The sequence below is a fragment of the Syngnathus scovelli genome, chromosome 17, assembly GCF_024217435.2.
Source record: "Syngnathus scovelli strain Florida chromosome 17, RoL_Ssco_1.2, whole genome shotgun sequence".
Taxonomy (NCBI): Eukaryota; Metazoa; Chordata; class Actinopteri; order Syngnathiformes; family Syngnathidae; genus Syngnathus; species Syngnathus scovelli.
This window is the reverse complement of record NC_090863.1, coordinates 7483955-7503542: the sequence shown is the minus strand read 5'-3', so window position 1 is coordinate 7503542 and position 19588 is coordinate 7483955. Positions and strand designations below refer to the sequence as shown.

The 19588-nt window shown below is 48.1% G+C and overlaps 3 protein-coding genes across 6 annotated transcripts; 1 reads left to right on the top strand and 2 right to left on the bottom strand.

Annotated features, from left to right (window-relative positions):
- Nucleotides 1-7435, bottom strand: LOC125984947 (angiopoietin-related protein 1). Of its 2 annotated transcripts, none has more exons than XM_049747305.2 (5): nucleotides 7107-7435; nucleotides 4366-5204; nucleotides 2848-3041; nucleotides 1829-2099; nucleotides 1-1767 (listed from the first exon to the last, which is right to left on the bottom strand). In XM_049747305.2, the coding sequence occupies exons 2-5, from the start codon at nucleotides 5165-5167 to the stop codon at nucleotides 1577-1579; spliced, it is 1458 nt and encodes a 485-aa protein (XP_049603262.1). In that variant the 5' UTR covers nucleotides 5168-5204; nucleotides 7107-7435; the 3' UTR covers nucleotides 1-1576. The 2 variants fall into 2 exon arrangements, with proteins under 2 accessions (XP_049603262.1, XP_049603261.1); XM_049747304.2 differs by having other exon boundaries at nucleotides 7167-7433.
- A 55-nt stretch (nucleotides 7436-7490) lies between these two features.
- On the top strand, nucleotides 7491-12754 carry LOC125984932 (protein zyg-11 homolog). 3 transcript variants are annotated; one of them, XM_049747267.1, is made up of 14 exons: nucleotides 7491-7644; nucleotides 8723-8888; nucleotides 8982-9769; nucleotides 9824-9964; nucleotides 10095-10271; nucleotides 10386-10450; nucleotides 10549-10648; nucleotides 10731-10781; nucleotides 10848-11009; nucleotides 11102-11149; nucleotides 11220-11420; nucleotides 11491-11543; nucleotides 11630-11727; nucleotides 11788-12754. In XM_049747267.1, exons 1-14 carry the CDS (start codon nucleotides 7588-7590, stop codon nucleotides 11979-11981), a joined length of 2301 nt encoding a protein of 766 aa, XP_049603224.1. In that variant the 5' UTR covers nucleotides 7491-7587; the 3' UTR covers nucleotides 11982-12754. The 3 variants fall into 3 exon arrangements, with proteins under 3 accessions (XP_049603224.1, XP_049603227.1, XP_049603226.1); XM_049747269.2 differs by having other exon boundaries at nucleotides 7531-8490; XM_049747270.1 differs by lacking the exons at nucleotides 10848-11009; nucleotides 11102-11149.
- Nucleotides 12755-13658: 904 nt separating this feature from the next.
- Nucleotides 13659-17898, bottom strand: LOC125984958 (leucine-rich repeat-containing protein 52). Its single transcript, XM_049747318.2, has 2 exons — nucleotides 17250-17898; nucleotides 13659-14332 (listed from the first exon to the last, which is right to left on the bottom strand). The coding sequence occupies exons 1-2, from the start codon at nucleotides 17896-17898 to the stop codon at nucleotides 14019-14021; spliced, it is 963 nt and encodes a 320-aa protein (XP_049603275.1). The 3' UTR covers nucleotides 13659-14018.
- Nucleotides 17899-19588: the final 1690 nt, after the last annotated feature.

The window sequence follows — 19588 nt, the reverse complement described above, 5'->3', positions numbered from 1 at the left end:
GAAATTACACAATGTTCTTTATTATCTCAAATCATATACGGATAGACACATTTTATCTTTCTTTTTTGCCACTTTTGTCATCTCCATCCATATGATGCACCTAACCCCCCCTCCCAAAAAAAAAAAAAAAAAACCTCATGATTTGGCACTAATATGCACAAGATGGTGAAAACACTCAGCGATCGGAAAACACACAAACAATGGTGTGACGAATACTTGGTCATAAATTATTGTGGTTATGCGTCCTCCACAAACCGATGAATTGCTCTTTTCCACTTATCCGCAAAAATGTGTTCACACTCTGAACGAAATGTTGTTGTGACTCATATCCGTGTCTTCCAGCAACAACAATGATCAGACAACCATGAACGTTGAACCCAACTCCTCGTTTCAATCGAATGAAGTACAGAATGTTCCAGTCTGACAACTTTCTTTCCATGAAGACAATCTGTTTCTTCCACTGGATTTAATGCGCCCATTTATCTGCACCATTCGCATCCGCAAGATAAGCTCGGAATTTGGGTGCAGTCTCACCAAAGAATGAATAAAACGTTTGAACTCTGCATGCGCCTTAGTCAATGGCAGATCATTCAATTGGCTCTAAATAGGACAGAACGACTTGACTGGACCCCTGTAAAGTTTTGGGCGCGAAACAGCCGAAGAGAACGAGGACGCAGCCTATTTTCAGTTGAGGGACCAAAGGCCGCTTGTCCTTCAAACACTCGAAGGACGCAAACTCCACTTGGCTCAGCGTGCATAACGACCCGTGACGAGAAGAAACGGCTCGAGCACTTTTGTGTGGAAAGAATGTAAATGTCTGTGTATTTAAAAGGGAAGCCAGCGATTTCCCCAACGTGGAAATCTGGACGGCTTTTTTTTCGCACTCCATCATGTCTGACCTCGCGGAATGTGTTTCGTATTGTTTGTCTAATTAAGTGTCCATAACTCTTCAAACTTTGCAAAATTCCTTTGTTGCTACTCCAAAATCAAAGGTTGAAAGAGTAAAACCAGCAAGATAAGTCCATACATGTAAGAAGGCTCACAAAATGATGCTTTGCCCTTTTTCACTCACATATAAATTAGAGGATCTAACATTTCATATAAAGTCATATGAAGAGAAAACGAAAGGCTTTGATTTCAGATGGGGCGAGTCAAAATAAAACTCGATTTTCCAGTTCCCAGGAACGATAGCACAAGTTAAATAGCAACAAAGTGTGTTTCCTTCAGATGTTTATATTGGCGGTGAGGTAGGAAGAGCAGTGTCAAGATTTTAATCCTTGCAGCTGCTGTTTGGATGTAGCGGGCGAGCAAAGGTTGTCGAATGAAACTTCTTGCGTAACATTGATTCAACTGCACCAGCAGTTCCTCCATATATATAGAGAGAGATCACGATTGGTTAAAGTAACGATAGTAAACATAGTGATATGCATATACATATAAACAAAGCAGTCCGATATAAAAAAAAAAAAGAAGAAGAGTGACGTCCTGCAACCGATGTTGTGGTTGAGCCCTCCTGGACTTATGACGTCACACTTTTAAACGGGCTTGAAATTTAGTGAGCGGAGTCAGTGCCTCATCACGCATCTATGGGCCGAATCATCAGGCGCACGGACTTCATGGAGTAGAAGCCTCCACCGTAGTCAGCCCAGAAGATCCCGTCCTGGAATTTGCTTCTGTAGACTCCTCCGCTGTACCACACGCCGTTAAGATTGGCTTGGCCGCAGGCGTTGTACCACCAGCCGCCTTTGTGGAAATGTGCACAGTTGCCTGCGAGTAGAAGTTGGCTTTTAGAAATGATCCTTTGTTAGCCAAACAACAGCTAGCGTACCTGAGAAGGCGTCCTTGTCTCGATCCAGAGTAGTGAACTGTTTGCCGTTGTGGCTGCTGAGGGAGTCGCCGGCGTTGCCTCGGTATGTGCCCAACCTCAGACGGTAGCCCTCGCTCTCAGGCTCCAGGTGGAAGCTGCTGTACTGAGCGTACACTTTTTTATCCATCCAGTCTTCCAACTCCACCTGCAGCTTGTAGTCGCCCTGACGGCCCAGCTTGTAAATGCCTTCCAGGCCCAGCCAGTACTCGCCGTCTGTGTTGCCAAACCCGCTCTGAGCGACAGACAGGAAGATTACAACCAAAAATGACTCCCGCAAAAATCTTTGTGGCACAGGAACTCCTTTCTATTACTACTTGTGCATGCAGAAGATGAATGAAATCAATTCCTATTGGCAAATAGCCACCAGTTCTCTGAATGCTACTACCACGGAGCTCGTCAATCACAATCTGGCTACGTGCCTCCATAACACTTTACTCAGAAAGGATGTTTGAGGTTTGGGACTCTGCGTGAGTTAAGTACGCCAGCGTTTGATGAACGACGTGAGCCCTTCCCTCCCCTTGTGGCTTTGCGGGAGAGCACAGAGGCAAATCGGTGTCAAAAAGAGAGCAATTGGAATGAAACACTGGCTTCCTTGCAGGGGTGATCTACTCCACCTTTTCCTCACAGATCTTTGATGATGAAAAAACCCATGTGTGCTCACTACGCCAAGCAGCCATCCATCCAGGAAGGCACCGACCGCTTGATAGTAGCGGTTTTGACTGAGCGGTGGAACATAGCTTTCCACCGAGCCAGCCAGCCAATGTTTCATCATGGAAAAAAAAATCTCAAACTCAAAAGCCTGGGATGAATAACACTGCTGACGTGGCGTTATATATTTTTACAATGAAAACACAAGCGCTCTGACCTATAGGAAATGGTCCGCCCACGAGGTTCCTGCGGGCCCCATAAAGGCAACACTGTTATCTCTGGCTCAAGCAGTCTGAAGTTGAGGAAACCCCAAACAGCGTCAGTGTAATCACCTTGTAATTTTCCCAGTTCCTGAAGAAGTTAACAGAGCCGTCTTTCCTGCTCAGAATCACAGTCCAGCCGCCGTTGTCCATGTCCTGCTCACACCAGACTTGCAGGGACTTGTCTGCTTCGTCAGGTTTGATCAGATACATGCCGCTGGTCACGTGGCCGGCCTCTTGAGCCTCCAGACAGTCTCTGAATGGACCTGGAGGGCAAGAACAACTCCAAATGCTCAATAATATCATCAAAATAGGCTAGCTAGATGGCTTGGCCTGACACGCGGCTAAGTGCGGGATCAACTGTCACGATATTCACAGCGGATCAATTGGGGAACAGTCAGTCTATCGTGATAAGTATGTGAGATCAATTCCATTAAATTGGCTACATCTACTGGCTTCCAGAAGAAGCAACCGTCTTCCATTTCCTCACTGGCAGTGTAACAGACTGAAACACGAGACTAATCTGTTAGAGAAACATAGACGACATGTGATCTTAGACTTCTGTGAAGTAGGCCGAGTTTTTTTTTGTTTTCATCTGCTTAGTTCCAGCAGCTATGAAAAGATACTGTATTGTTTATGTTTGGGATTTTCTCTCGTTTAGAGATAACTTTTGATTACTCGGACGACTTCCGGAAATGTTCATTCCAAATTTGCAGCTGCAACACTAGATGAGGAGGGTGTTTTTTCTTTTCTTTTTTTAATGACGTTTCATTTAAGAATAAAAAAAGCGAGAAAACTAACAACTTGAAAGAGTTTGAGAAAAGGGGCGCGAATTAGGTCACTCTTTTAATTTTCAATAATTTCATCAAGCTTGCCATTTTCAATTCCAATCACGCGAGGTACAGTCATCAGGTATGCATGATACAATAGCGAAGACTTCTCCTCATAACGGCGTTTATGAAATATTAAGCACTGGATTTGGTACCCCAAAGGCACTTAGTGGTTTGAGCCTATCATGGCAGTCTGGCTTTGGTTCGCGTCTGCGAAGCAATGGAACAGTCTCGTTTCCACATACAGAAACCTTACACACTTTATTATTCTTGGGTGAGGCTGAGCTAAATGTGCAAGGAATTTCTGTTGATGAGCAAAATGGAGCCGGTAAGATTTTCTTTGCTTTGCTTTAAGTCCCCGGCCTCACTTCAGGCATGACAGCCAGCCAGCCAGCCAGCCAGCGTTTTTGTTTCCACACGGGCATTTACGCTCAAGCGAGGAGTCGGACGACCGCAGCTGAATTTGCAGATCTTTAACCTTTGGAAACGAGGTCACCCGCCCGTGGGACCACCTGCAGACCGACTCAAAGTGACTGTGTGTGTCGTTTTGTTACGGCTGACCTGCAAAGTGGTGAATGTTCACCTAATGAATGAATACATCCATAGAAATGGAAATCATGCTTGGAAAAAAGAACTTGAATCAGATCTCAAACTAAGAATCGAATCGTAATCCCAGAATCGAATCAAACGGTTCCACCGTCCTCCATCGTATTCCCCCCCATCTTTTTGGAGAGACGCACTGCCTCGTGTACCAACTCACCTTCAGCGCTGAAGTTTGTTTGCGGGTGTTTCTGGACTTCCAGGGTGCCACCGGTGGGTGACGGCCCGGATCGAGATCCCCTTTCGCGGGCAAAGCTTCCGCTGTTATCGCCTCGGATCTCGTTGGTGAAACGCGGGACGTTGACTGGAATGTTCTCAGGCACCACGTGTACCATGGGCGGGCCGAGCGGCGGCGGCTCTTGTCTGCGGTCCTCCATCTTCATGCAACTTTCTTCCAGAGCCCCGATCATGGCCGACTGGTTGTTGACGGTGGCCGAGAGGGCGGCGTATTTGGCCTCCAGCTCCTTGTAACGCGAGGAGAGCCGCAGCGACTCGGCGGTGGCGTTCAGGATGCGTGTCTCCAACTGAGCCAGCTCCAGTGAGTTGTCCCTCTTCCTGATGATTTCGTGCAGCAGCTGCATATAGAGCTGGGTCACCCTGGAATTCATGTTCCTGCTCTCTTTCCTCAGCAGCTTCATCTCATTTACCAGGTTGCCGTCCACATCCACCACCAGTTTCAGAGTCTCCATCTCCCGCCTTTGCTTCGACAGAACGTCGTGCACGGCGGCCACGTCCAGGCGAGTCACTCTGTCTTTGTCCGGGACCGGACCTCTGGCCGCGCAAATGGGGCCCGTGATCTTCTCCTCGGGAACCAGGAAGGTGTAGGAGCACCTGCCGTCTTCTCCGTTGGAACCTGCAGCTCTTGGCGCCCGCGAGAGGATGGGGTTGGTGATCATGGCTTGGCTGTTGCTCCACAGAGACAGACCAAACAAAGTCAACAAGCTCCACGTTCCAGGTCCCATTCTTTCGCTCTTGACTTCTCGGCAGGCTCAAAGATTTCTGTCAAGATGAAGAAAGGTACAGAACATTTTGCTGAGAGTTTTTATTGGGAGGAAATGCCACCCTTATGACATTTGATAACAAAGCGAACCAATTATTTGCTTCAATTTGGTGAGTCGGGCTGATTCTTAACAAAAAAAAAAAGCCTTAGATTTTCCTAAACCAGCTGGGCACTTTCCAAACGCTACTCATTAGCGACTTAGCGATACACAGCCAGTTGTTTTCCACTTTAATATAAAAGTGTGTGTGTGTGGGGATCATACGTTTCTTTTACGCTCGCCAACATGTTGCAGTTAATCACTCATGGTCGTCCTGTTTACGCAAATAAAATGTATGAACCAACTGTAAAGTCAATTTCCAGCTCAATATGGGAACGACTTCAGTTTGAGGACTCAAAAAGCGCCAATGGTTCACTTGCGGTCGAAATTCCCCTGGAAATGCTCAAGAATCATATTTTCTATGCATTTGCTTGCGGCTTCTCTTTAATTATAGCCCTCGCCGTATCAGGTGTCCGGGTGTGCGCGAACGCCGGGATCTATTTTTAAGACGTCAGCCCATCCGGCTCGGCTCACCTGCGTAATGACAATTGGCACGCTAGCGGAAAATAAAAGTCAATCTCTTACGGAGGGAATACGTTTACGAAGAAAGAGAGGAAATGGATGGTTTTCAGCATCGGGTCGGGCTGTTCCGGAATGACTGATTTATGAGCGTTATTGAGTCAACGTTTGGCAGGAGCACACGGCGTACGTGTGTACTTTGCTTCTTATTGCTTTTGACGGGCTATCAAATGGAGAAGAAGCGGCTGACATTTAAAGATGTTCCCCTCCTTTAATAAGCAGGCTTGGCTCTGAAAGTAGTCCTAATGGGCCGCCAGCTTTGAGCCGCATCCATCCAGAAGGCCGTCTGCTTTCGACGTGGCCAACGTGATAAATCACCCAAAAGTTATTTTCCTAGCTGGGTAGCCGTGCATTTACTTCTAGCCGAGGTTGGGTTCATTCTTTGGAGCCAGCATGGCCTCTTTTAACCCTCGCATAAAGGCCGCACGACTTCTTTCCCAGTGGAGCTCATCCAAACAAGCAAAGCAAGGAGTTGTAACAAATGCCAACAAGGGAGAAATAAATGAGCTCGAGACGCAGACGGACGGACGCATTCCTGCGGTCACCTCTTGATGCATGTTGCTCCTGATGAGTCTGTACCGCACGCACGCACTTCATGGGAGAGATCCCAAAGCCAAGCTCAAAGTGCTGCTCAGGCAGAATAATACTCTTTTGTCAACGTCATTGGAAAAATACGCTCTCCTTCATGTCAACTTTTTGCGTGTGGTTTCACTCACAATCGTCACAGAGGGAAAGTGTCTCCCGCACTCCCCGAGGCTGTCACATGGGCTAAACAATAATCTGTCTGCCTAGCCAAAGATGGAAAATGGCCTCGGTGCTGTCACTTGGGTAAATTTCCCTGTTTTTCTGCAACCGTTCCGAACTCCCTCACCTACGGAGCACAGGCCGGGCCGTCCCGGAGCCAGCTGCTTTCCTTTTCGCTGGCCCTTGTGAATAAACATGCCAAACTTGACAGAGCTTGCATCTCCTGATCACCGGCTGAGTCCATCGAGCGCGGCGTCGGGCGGATGTTGAGGAGCCTGAGTCACTTCCAGCAAACATATGGCACCGATTGTTCCTTTCTGCAGATTTCTGTTTTTCACATCAGGCTGTCTTGAGGTTATTGGCTGTGTCAATTAGACCACACTTTTGTTTTTTTTTCGCAACAGACGGATTTAATCAGAGTCACCCTGAGGGGTGACATATGAGCTTTGTACATACTGTTTAAGAGGAGGAGGAGGCATGCAGAAAGAATGTCCAAATAAATATAAAGACCGGAGCGGCTCCGAACTTTTGAATGACTTACTTCATGCGTAGATGAAATATTTTCATCGCTTTCACCAAACTTTGAAGAATGACCTCTGACCTGTCTTGGTTGTCAGCGGTGGAAGAATGCGAGCGTGCGTCTTAGCTGCGTTGAGTTGCCATCGCCTCCACGCTCTCCTCACGCTCCCTCAGTCTTTGCTCTCATCGGGAATGACGGCCCGCTCGTAGTCCACCCGGCCCGGTAGGGGAACACTAGAGGGTGGTCCATGTGAAGAAAGAGGGAGGCTGATGCTTTGCTTTCCTCAGTCGTCGCAGGAAAGAGGAGGCCTGGCCCTGCCTTCTTGCACTGATGTTATGTTAAGTTTTGGAAAGCAGGAGCCACTCCCCCATTTAAAAAAAAAAAGAAAAATAGAGTTCCCATAGTTCGAAAAAGGTGAATAAAAACTTGTATGGGCTATCTGTGAAAAGACACCAGATTTGCATGGCTGTGCATCATCTCCTTCCCCCGCCTTCCTTTTTGCATGATTCCAAACAGACCCAATGTCGACAGTCCGGTAGCTGGAGGACGCACATCAGAGGTCTGTTTTGGATTTGTTCTCCTCCATAAATGCCATGTGAGCGCATCCTGTGGCGGCCCAAAATGCAATTGGCAGCTGTGTTTATGTACTCACGAAGACATGGAGTGGCGGGGTGCGGTCAAGAAGAAGGCCCGAAAATGTTTGGAAACGTGAAGGGCGATCGCTCTCAGGCTTTGATGCGTGGAGAGACGGATTTAAGCATGTGGGAGGACAGCTTTGCTTACGAGGTTCACGGCAGGATGTTTTTATTTATGTAGTGTGCTGTGACTGCATGGAGTGTGGCCGTGAGGGCGTGACCCACAAAGGGGATGTTTGTTTATGATTGAGAGCAATCTCCGCATGTTGAAATGTTGCTGTAAAGCAAACGCAAACATGTGCGTGTGTTTATGTTTACGTTTGACCACATGCATAGGACAAACATTACTGTATGATAAAATAAAATAAAATAAAATAGTGACGCTATATTTGATACATTTGTCATTATGTATATACGTTCTAATTTGAACCCACTTTTAAATGAGATTCGAAATGCAACTTGCCAAATACTTTTTTGTTCAATTTGAATAATCACGGTTAATAGCGTGCTTATGCAGGGGACGGAAGAATTGTGTCCGAGTGCTAAAACTAGCGCAAAATTGCCGAGACGCTCTCTGGGTGACGTCACGGCAAGCGGCTAACTGATCAGACGCGTCGCCATTTCTACTTGGCAACTTTTCTCCGTTACATACTACGTTCTTCTTGGCTCCCAGTGACGCCTGTGGCTGTAAATAAACGCAAATAGCGTGCTTGACTATTAGCGCTTGGTTGTTTTGCAATCTCGTGCGGATTGTTTACTCCTGCAGCATGGTGAGTTGTTTGAAATTGGTGGTGTCAGCAGCGGCAACATTTGTTAACGTCCATTTGGACTTGCAGACTTGCAATTATGTGATTTAAGTGAGCTTTACTGCGCCACTCGGGTCTTGGGGATAGAATTAAGTATAGGCACCGCACGTCTGCCTTCTTGAAAATCTTCCTTGGTGGGCGTTTTTCTGGTGCATACATGTGTGACGCACGGCTTTGGCCGGGTGATGTGCCCTAGGAGTGGGAATGCCCCGAGACGCTGTGCGACCTGTGCTTGGATCAGGTGTGCCTCAACCTGGAGCGGCTGTGCAGTGAGCGAGCAGACGGCTCTCTGCTGCTGTCCTCAGCCTCGGTCCTCCCTCGGGAGATAGCTGACCAGCTACTGCACAAGATGTCCTCCGAAGGTTCTTGTGCAATTTTTTTCTCTTCTCGAACGCCTTTAAATCCCCAATTTGACACCCAAGATATAGATTGTGAACATTGTTTTGCTTCCCTAGGAATAGTGAATGACAAAACCATTGGGATTTTTCGTCAGCACAAAGAGCTGCGTTTGAGCCGAGCCTGCCTGCGCCGCTGTCTGGTGTCGGCAGAAGCCTTCCGACTGGCTGTCTGCCCTCACCGGCTTCGAGAAGTGGATGCGTCCTGGGCCCGAGGCGACATCAGCGGCGCTCAAATCATCTCCGACTTGGCGTCCAACCCGAAGTGTCGATCCAGCCTTTGGAAACTGTCCCTGAACGGGCTCTGTCTCGACTGGGCCGCACTGGCGGACAGCGGCAATAACCTCCGCTCCCTGAAAGGCCTGCGGATGCTCAGCCTCGCCGGCACCGACCTGAACGACGCCGTCTTAGAAGATGTCTGCTCTCTCCCTCAGCTGGAGAGCTTAGACATCTCCTGCACCGCCGTTTCCAAGCTGACAGCTCTCCTCCGATGCAAGACGACGCTCAGGTGTTTGACGGCCCACTGCCTCCGGCAGCTGGAATCGACGGCGGACGCTTTGTTCTCTGTGCTCGTCCAGCTCGACGCTCTGAGACATTTGGACTTGTCAGACGACCACTTCATAGCACAGGACGGCGACCGGAGTGACGGAGATGCCGTTTTGTATCTTCTGCGGGTCGGACCCGAGGTTCTTCCCTCCTTGGTGTCTTTGGACTTGTCGGGCAGGAGGAGAATGAACGAGGCAGCGGTCGCTGCGTTTGTGGAGGCCAGGAAGGAGCTGGTGTTCTTGGGGTTGCTGGCAACTGGAATTTGCGCCTGCCCTGCCCTGTCGGCGCAAAAAAACCTCAAGGTAAGGATTTGCCGCCTCAGCCCACATTTCCCGTTTGACTACGCATGTGTTCAGGTAACCGGACAGGCTCATGAGAAGCAGTTGTGCGAGGCCCTCAGAAGGTACGGAGACAGAGTGTGTTTCACCCGAGAGGCCCTCTACCATCTCTACATTTTGACCACCGACTCACAAAAACCACAAACGGAAATACTGGAGGTGATGTTCATTTTGGGTTGCCATAAGTCAACATAGTTTATGGATGAGTCATTTTTGTGAACGGAAAGCTCCATTTCACTTGATTATTGTGCATCGAAATGAACGAGCCCGTTGGCGATTGCTCTCGTAGCTGGTGGTGAAGTCCATGCAGAGCCACCCTACGAGTCTGCTTATCCACCTGCTGGCCACGGCGTGCGTGTTCAACCTCACCGCTCTAGACCAGGCCAAGGCCTTGCCTGTGGGCCTGCTTTGCTACACTGTCACGCAGCTGCTGCGCAGCATGAAGACCTTCCACCAACATACGCAGGTGGCGCTTTTTTTTCCACCGACTGTGTAAATTAGAAGTACCTCACTAAAACAAAAGAAATAAATCAACAAATGCAACAGTGACAATCCATTGTTGCCTTTTTCTATGTTTCAGGTCCAAAAGAATTGTCTTCTGGCACTCTGCAGTAACTACATCCTCCAGAACATCTCGTTTGACACGTCAGTTTATCTTCACACTGTTATGAAATAATTGAGATCTGGGAGAGCATGAAAAGGCCGTGTCTGCGTTCCTCATGCGTGCTGCGCTCACACTTTAGGTATTTAGCAGCCACGCTGGTGATTAACTGGCTGAGCAGCTACAAGGATCCCACCCTTCAGAGGATGGCAGTCGCTGTCATCTCCATCCTGGTGGACAAGGTCAAGTGGCATCACCCGTCACCCTCTCTCGCTCTCTCTCTCGGCTCAAATATTTTCTGGTTTTGTTTTGTTGTCTTTGCAGTTATCCACAGCGGAGGTTGCAAAGCTTGGGGAAGATATCTACATCATGAAGGTAAAGAGGAAGCGTTTCCCTCTCTTGCCGTGATTGCCACCAACTTTGTACGTATCCGCCCAACAGCAGTTGTTGGCTATCGTGCAGCAGAGGGCCATGTTGGGAGTAGTCGACTCCACTCTGAAATTTGCTTTAAGCGTTTTGTGGAACCTAACCGATGAAATGTCCGTAGCGGCCCGCAACTTTATCCAGTGTAACGGATTGGAGCTCTATGAAGAAATTTTGGAGGTAGACATGTCCATACACACGTGGCAACCCAAAACCAGGGAAAATGTTTTGCTTAAATCCTTGGTCTTGTTTTTTTTTGTTTTTTTTTGCAGTCCTACTACACTGAACCTTCCATTCAGTGGAAAGTTCTCGGGCTCCTGGTGGGTGGAGTCATTATTTCAATGACTTCTCCACACTGAAACCTCGTGTGACTATATATGTATTTTTCAGAACAACATCGCAGAGGTGGAGGAGCTACAGAGGGAGCTGATGGTGGCAGACCTGTTGGAGCACATTGTCAGGCTCCTGCAGGACACCAAGGTGGTGATGGAGGTGCGCTATTTTGCCGGCGGCATTCTTGCTCACCTCACCTCGCGGCCGGAAGCTTGGATCTTGGACGAGAAGCTGCGCAGCCACATCCTCGAGGAGCTGGTGTGCGCGTAAATGTTTTATTTCATAGACGAAGCCAACTGGATCTCATTGATGGCTTTTCCCCTCACAGCACGTCTCCATTGCAGCTTGGACCCATCTGGAGAATGAAATTGTGGTTTACAGGTGGGACAGAGTTATCGTGTAATTTTGATTGCGGCGCCGTACCTAATGGCGTTCGTGCTCGGCGTCACCTCTGCCTTTACGTTTAGGTCGTTGCGCCCGTTCTGCCACCTGCTTGGGACATGTCAACCCACGGGCGTGCAACTGTGGGCTGTGTGGGCCATTCATTTCGTCACCACGCAAGACGGTGGGTTCAGCTTTTTCTTCTCATTGTACGTACGTTAGCCTGACTCCATCCTCCTCTCAGCTTTACATTACAGCTGGATGCTGGAGCAGGAAGGTGTGACTGAACATCTGAAGGCTCTGGCTTCACATCCAGACTCTCACACCATCATTAGAGGGCTATCGGAGAGCATCTTGTTTCTGCTTGAGTCCCACAAAGGGGCGGAGTCTCATAGTTCTTGGCAAAAAGGCAATCAAAGCAGAAATTGTTTTTGTTAATGAGAAAGAAAGATGGCCGCGTTTGTAGGTACAGATTAGATACTTTGGCCAAATTTGGACGTTGTGACGAGTGAAGTTGTTCAACATTGAGGTCAAATTGTGTGGATCTGCTGAGCAGAAGCACAAATTGAATGCCTGACAGCAGTTCGCCCATGTGGCCGCTAGAGGGTACTCGAGAGCCTTGGCTTCAGGGCTGATGGCACTCAAATACGTATCAAGTTCGTAGTTTTGCCACTTTTCTGAGTGACTTTCTAGTTCTAAGGGATGCCAAAATTGGGACTGCATTCCACACTCCAATTGGATTCATTAACCTCAAATCAAAGTTCTGAATTTCAAAGTTCGACTAAAAGTGCAACATTTGCATTCATCGCCAGAATTTCCGTTGAAGCAAATCCACTTAATATGTTAACCAAAAAGCTTTGGGCAGATTTCCTTCTTTGGCTTTCTGCTTCTCCATTTGCACTGTTTAAGCTGGCTTAGCTGGCTGCTGACATCACACTCGTATCACTCTGATCATCGTGCGCGCGCGCTCTCTATTAAAAAGCGCACCATCGTCGTTGCCCAAAACATCAAGTGTTCCTTTCAAACAGCAGGATTGAGACAGAAATAAAGATGTCACAAGAAAAGTGCCAAAAATATCTCGAGGAAAAATAAACAAAGCCTTAAGTAGAGGTTAAAAAGAGACCAGCTGCAGATAAGAGAGAGAGAGGAGAAATAGACATCTAAGAGCATTTTAGGCTTGGCACTTTGAATAAAAATATAGCGGGACAGAGTCTGTGTGTCTTTCTTGGTCCCTTCCAATTGCATTTTACGGATTTTGAATTATCTCACTGGTGCAGACGTCGCTATTGGATCGGCATTACGTCTGAACCTGTCTGGGTGCAACCCATGCACATTTGTGCCATTGTTGTGGAGAAGGACACATTGTATGTTTTGAAATGACTTTGGTGGCTGCACAACGCCGGCAGGTTCTCAGCCTGTGAGCGGATATGGAAAAGCAGCAGCAAGCGAGGACAGCTCTTCTGGGATACCGTGTGTAGTTTCACGGCCTTTTTGTATCTGATTTTGCCAGAGATTAAGTCATTTCCATCCCCATTCCAGGCACACATCCCAAACTGGAAATACTGTATGATATGAGAATAAAAACAGACACAGGCCAGGCCATTTTTTTTTTCTAGGGGGGGGTCAAGTTTGATATCCAAGGCCACACCATCCAGAATTGGCATCTTTGCCACGGTCTGCCTAAGCATTTTATATAACTTATGCTCATGCTAATTTGATGCTGTCACGTCAACGCGGCAGTGATTATACATGACTTCATTTTTGCAACTGAAATGCAGGCTCCCACTTCCCGTGTCTAAATTTGTAAGTCATTCCGTTCCTCCATGAGAAGGATTTTCTTCCTATTCGGTGTGATGTTGATGAGATGGCCTATTATGGCGAGTTAGAGACGCTCACACTTGATGTCACATTTCCCGGCGGCTATTCCGCCGTGAGTTGAGCAGCTCCACACAAGTGTGCAGAAGCATTAACAGCTCACAGGCGGGGAAATTTCGACATTTGTCCAATGACGACCAGATGAAGTGTATACAATGAATGTCCTGACCTACATATTAGCCTGCACGCATAGCTGTTTGCAAATGCTTGCTGAGTATGACTTTAATCAATAAAGAAAAATCCTTCTTGTACGTATTTATTTAAGAAAAAAAATATTGCACGTATAGAGATATTGCACCAATGTAGTCATAACTGAACACACATACACGCAGTGAAGTGCATTTTGTGTAAGTGAAGGGATTGTCATGCAAAAAATGACCTTCATGACCTTCTGGTCTCCAGGTGACTGCTGCAAACCAGAAAGAGCAGACACGCACGCGTTCAGTCCTGAGTTTCTCCTTTCGAAGACTTTAATATAAAGTGTTACTTCGATTGAATGCTGCTTGGCGTGTTCCAGGAAGGTGAGTGCCAGTAAGAAGACACCAGGAAGCTGAAAGTGGAGAACCTTGCTGCTGCAATCATCGCTCTTACTTGCACCTGCTAAACAGTAACAGTGTGTTTTAACAAAGCATTCTCCTGGGTCCGCCCCGACTCCGCGGCCCCTTCCTCTTCCTCGTCCAGTTCCAGCTGCTCATCTCTCGTCTTGATATAACGCTCGTAAACCACCATGATGACCCCCGTGACCCAGGCCAGTACGGTGCCCGCAGCGAAGATGACAAAGCCGATGATGACGAAGAAAAGATAGTCCCAGGAACCCAAAGTGTGGCGGCATAACGTCCCAAGTTGGATGCTCGCCTCACCCAGGCGAAGGCCCTGCAGGTCATCCGGGGAACTGCACATGGTCTGGCCTTCGTCTGTTTTATAAACACACACACACCAGCATGGTTTAAGTGTGTCTTCATTTGGAACACTTGCAAAGATCTCTGAGGAAACAAATGAGACTTTATGGTTCTTTCTGTTCTGGTGAACCACAAATAGCATCTGAGAGGCCTTCAAGTTCAAGCCGAGAGCTTGGTCAATAATTTAAAGGGGGCTTACGGATGGTTTTGCAGCAAACATATTCACTCGGCTTCATCTCTACACGTGCTCAGCAATGGTTTCACATTGCTCCAATACCGTAGCGTGAGCAAGCACCATCTTGAATTACCGAGAAAAAACACACTTGGGTTAAATTATTCAAATCCCTGTTCTTCACAGCCGCCTCTGCGTGAGTGCGAGCAACCAGAGAACAAAAGGGAAAAAACTTCAATTGAAAGCTTGCTGCTAAAAAAAAAAAATAGGTTTAGAATATGAATTGGGTGAGATAAATGTGACTAACGGCAGTAACGACAACGACAAACTCGCACTGTTTCCTGATATCTGTCTGGCTCCATAGCATCAAAAAAAAAAAAAAAATCGGGCATCAAAACGTGAGGGCTTTCCCGTTCCTCGGCGGCTGGGCTCTATTTCCAGAGCCCCCCCCCCCCCCTTCCTGTCTTATATAACAGTGGAGGGAGCTGCTAATCTAAGCGTGGAGGACGACACAGGAAAATTTGTTGGTTCCTTCCGCCAGCGTTTTGGCTTTCTCTTGTCATTGACGCGTCTCCTAAAGTGAAGGGACAATTTAAGCCTTAGGGTTAGGTTTAGGCTTAAGGTTAGGTTTAGGCTTAGGTTTAGGTTTAGGATGTCTCTCACCCCGAGCCCCCAGCACGAGCAGCTCTCCAATCTGGGCGGGAGACAAAGTGCTAATAAAGAGATCTGATCAGACGGAAGCGTGGCTCCGCTCCTCCTCCCTCGCCGGCAGCTGTCACCACGAGAGACTCGACTCCAAACTAAGTTAGACAAAAGGCATGAATATAGGGCAGCTCTATCAGAACTCCTTTTGGACTTGGCCTAAGCTGCAGGCTTTGAGCGTGGGCCGGCTCATGTGTGGGAGCGAGAGAAGCAGGGGATGCCTTTTTAGCGTGAGCATTAGAACGCCAACGACTGGCTTCTTTGCTCACTAAGTCTCACTATAAATAGCAGCTGCCCTTTTACACACTCACATATGCACAGTAGTTCCAAAAACAAAGGCCAGACAAATGAGAAGCAGGACCATTCGTCCAGTTCAGTTCAATGTGATGGGATGCAACTTTCAAATTACAGAGGAGATGGGAGGGGGCTAAGCTTGGTTTGGCTGTATCGTTTGGGTTTTGAAGTGTACCGTCTATTTCCTAGGTGTCAAACTAAAAGTCCGGGGGCCAGATACGGCCCACCACATCCTCTTATGTGGCCCGCGAAATCAAATCAAATTCATGTCAGTGCTTAAAATTGCAAATTGTCTTCACTTTAAAAAAAATAGATATTGCTAGCATTTTTTTAACCATTCATCTTTTCAAAATAGAATATTTTTTACTTGTTTCAGATATGAAAATTAGTTATTCATCGTCCATACTGTTTATAATATGAGGCGTTTATACATTTATTTGGGTTGACAGTCATAAAGGCCCTCCGAAGGAAACTATGACGACGATACGGCCTGCAACAAAAATGAGTTTGACACCCCTGGTCTATTTTATACGTTGACTTATACAGGAGATGGAAATTCTATCGTCTCCTTGCTGTCAACAAATGATCTACTGCGGCGGGGGGCACGTTGTCCAAATGCCCTCTGTCACAACGCGCTCCGCCACGTTTTTTTTTCACCATGCGCACGTGAACCTGTCTCCGAAAATAGGGCCCAAAGTCTGTAGGAAGTTGACACCAAAGTAGAGCATTAATTATACTGTACATTTCTTTAGATCAATATATTGTTTAGTATCAATTTGTCAAAAACATGAAATGGCAATATTGGGAGGCGATGCAACGAAATGACTTTCTAACATGATTCTCGTAGTGTCGATTGATTGATTGTCGAGAACCGAGCCTGCAAATATGAATGAAAGAGCAGAGTTGTGAGGATCACGTGGCCTTCCTGCCCATGCACCGAGCACCGTGAATCATGCACCTGCTCTTATCGAATGTCATCGTGCTCCACTTCCTTCACCTGCAGACACTTTGCAGAACTCACAGAGCTTGCATGGAGCGCACCCGTTTGCAAATATGCATGTTAAGGATGCGGGCGACACTGCTCCATCAAATAGCACCATGCTCTATTTTGTTTACATGTGTACCTGTTTCTCTCAAATATTGTGATTGTTTCAGGCAGAGAAGTAAAACTTTGCCTACATTGCCAACTTAACTATACCCCACGCCACTTTTTATTGGGTCACCGCCACAGTCCAAATGCTTGTACTGCCTTGAGCCATTTTCCTGACAGTAAAGTATGCGCATATTTTGAACATTACATTTACATTCTCTTCTTTGTTTTTAAGTTCTGGGGGAGCAAACAGATTTTGAAGCTGCCCGGTCTCGTCAAATCCGTGAGACGTTATTTACCAACAGCGGATGGCTTTGGCACAAATGTGTCAAGTTTGTGAAGCGGCGCTTGGATGATATATGACATCTGGATTCCTTGTCGCCTTGGACAAGATAAGCCTTAGAAAATGGGGAAGGGGGGACAAATGGATGGCTGGATAATTAATTCAATGACATTCGACAGTTTAAGAGGTGGAGATCAGAGTTTGCATGGTGAATCTGTTTTTAACGAAGTCAAATCTGCAGATGCGCAGCTACGAACGAAGGGGAGCCACCGTTACGTATTTAAATGAATTCTCGAAATCTTGATTTACATAAATACAATTGTGGCTCCACTCCTGGTTGATATACATATATGAATAATGTTGGAATCGATAAAAAAAGCAAGAGTAGAACCTTGAAACTTGAAGCCCTCCAAGTGGACCCACAGAGCCAGCTCCTCAGTGAAGCACTCGCAGCTCCATGGGTTGCCGCTGAGGCCCACTGAGCGCAGGGAGGGTAGCGAGATCAGGGAGCTGACGTTGAGCACCGTCAAGTTGTTCCGGCTCACGTCGAGCACCTGGAGGACCAGGTTCTCCGCAAAGGCGTCGCGGTGGATCTCAAAGAGGAACGGGTTATCCGTCATCCGCAGCATGACCAAACTGTTCAGGGGTGCGAAGGTCCTGTCCTCGATGCGGGTGAGGCTGTTGAACGAGAGGTCAAGGTAGGCTAACTTGCGCAGGTTCCCAAACGTGGACTGGGAGATCTCGCTTAAGGAATTGTTGCTGCAGTCCAGGTAGACCAGGTCCGAGAGGTAGTTGAGCGCCAGTGGCGGCAGCTCCTCGATCAAGTTGTTGGAGATGATGAGCTGACGGGTGGCCAGGGGCAGGTCCTCGGGGAAGCTGCTTAGATGCTGCCCAGCGCATTGAACCACCAACTGCTCGTCGCACACGCAGCGCTCAGGGCAGCCCGGCGAGAGCCGCGGCGACGCAACCGTCCCCGTGCAAAGCAGGAAAGCGGCGGCGACGACGATCAGGAGCGCGCTCGGCTGCGGGGCAGGACGCATGACACCGAGGCCGAGGACTTCATCCAGCCCGCTCGGAGCGATCCGCTCGGAGCGACCCGCTCAGAGCGATCAGCGCGCGCTTACATTCTTCATGAACCTCCGCCAGACGATGGTTAGAGCGACGCGGGGACCGTTTCCACAGAGGTCAGCGTAGACCGTTGCCCTTGGCTCGCTTGCGCGTAATGTTTCAGCTCATCCTGTCAGCTGGTCCTGAACCCGACGCGGCGCGATGCAACGTGCACCCGATGGGCTCGCGCTGGTTGTCATACCTCGTGGATTTATGCCACAACACCGGGTGGTTTTCCTTCCTTCGCGCTTCCACTCCCACTGAGCGCGCTCACGACGTGCAACCCCGCTCCGCTCGTGCTTTGCGCGGTCACTTGTCATGTTTGGCTGTGGCATCCTCTCGCCTTTCCAGCGCTAACTCCGGTGAGGGGAGGGCTCCTCGCTCGCGGTCGAAGCATGTGCACTATACGGGGCAGCGGCAACCAAAATATTCCGTGTAATCCAATGCATTTACGAGCGTGTTTGCATGCATGACCTATTTGCTCCACCGACTCACTGTGCGTGGCTTTCCAGTCATCTGCACGTGCCTCTCGTGTGTGCAGCCAGAAGCTCACGTTGATCGATCATGAAACATGCATGATTGTTGCGCACATATGTGCTCGCTCTTGCCTCAGGTGTGCGACGAAGTAGGTTACCTTGTAGCCTCACGTTGGACCTCAAAAGAGATTCACACGTGCGTTGAGCCACGATTGCTGAAGAAATAAAACAAAAATAAGATTAAAATGGTCACGGTGAGTGTGTCATTATAATGAGCGGGACCAATATGGACAAGATACTAATAGCGGAAATACGCGAAATTGACGCACATTGAAATGTCACAGATCGGAATAGAGCAGGGCGACCAAATGCAGCTTGGACCAGGGTTTATTGAGGTAAAAGGTAGTTGGAAGGGAGGGTGAGGGGAACAAAACCAATAGAATCGGCATATTAACATAACGTAACGGACCGACCGACAGACTGGCAAACCGAAACAGCACTGACAAAGACAGGAACCAAGAAACAAAAATCACATCAGACAACATCCACGATCTGAAAAGGGAGTGAGGGGCAGACAGGACTTAAATACAAGACAGGTAACAAGAGCTAGGTGACTGTGGTTACACTAATTGAGGTAACGCAGGAGGGGAGGGGCGACGCGAACAGAAACCATGGCAACATAGACATAATAATGCACCCGGGGACGAGTCGTGACATGAAATGCAGGAAATGTGAGGGCTTGGACACATAAAACAATCCTAAATAATAATAATAATGAATGAATTAATTTGATTTGTTTCAAACATGTAAACTATATATCATCAAATAATCCATCCATCCATCCATTTTCTGAACCGCTTAGTCCCCACGGGGGTCGCGGGCGTGCTGGAGCCTATCCCAGCCGTCATCGGGCAGTAGGCGGGGGACACCCTGAACTGGTTGCCAGCCAATCGCAGGGCACACAGAGACAGACAACCAATCGCACTCACACTCACACCTAGGGACAATTTGGAGTCTTCAATCGGCCTACCAAGCATGTTTTTAGAATGTGGGAGGAAACCGGAGTGCCCGGAGAAAACCCACGCGGGCCCGGGGAGAACATGCAAACTCCACACAGGGAGGGCCGGAGGTGGAATCGAACCCGCAC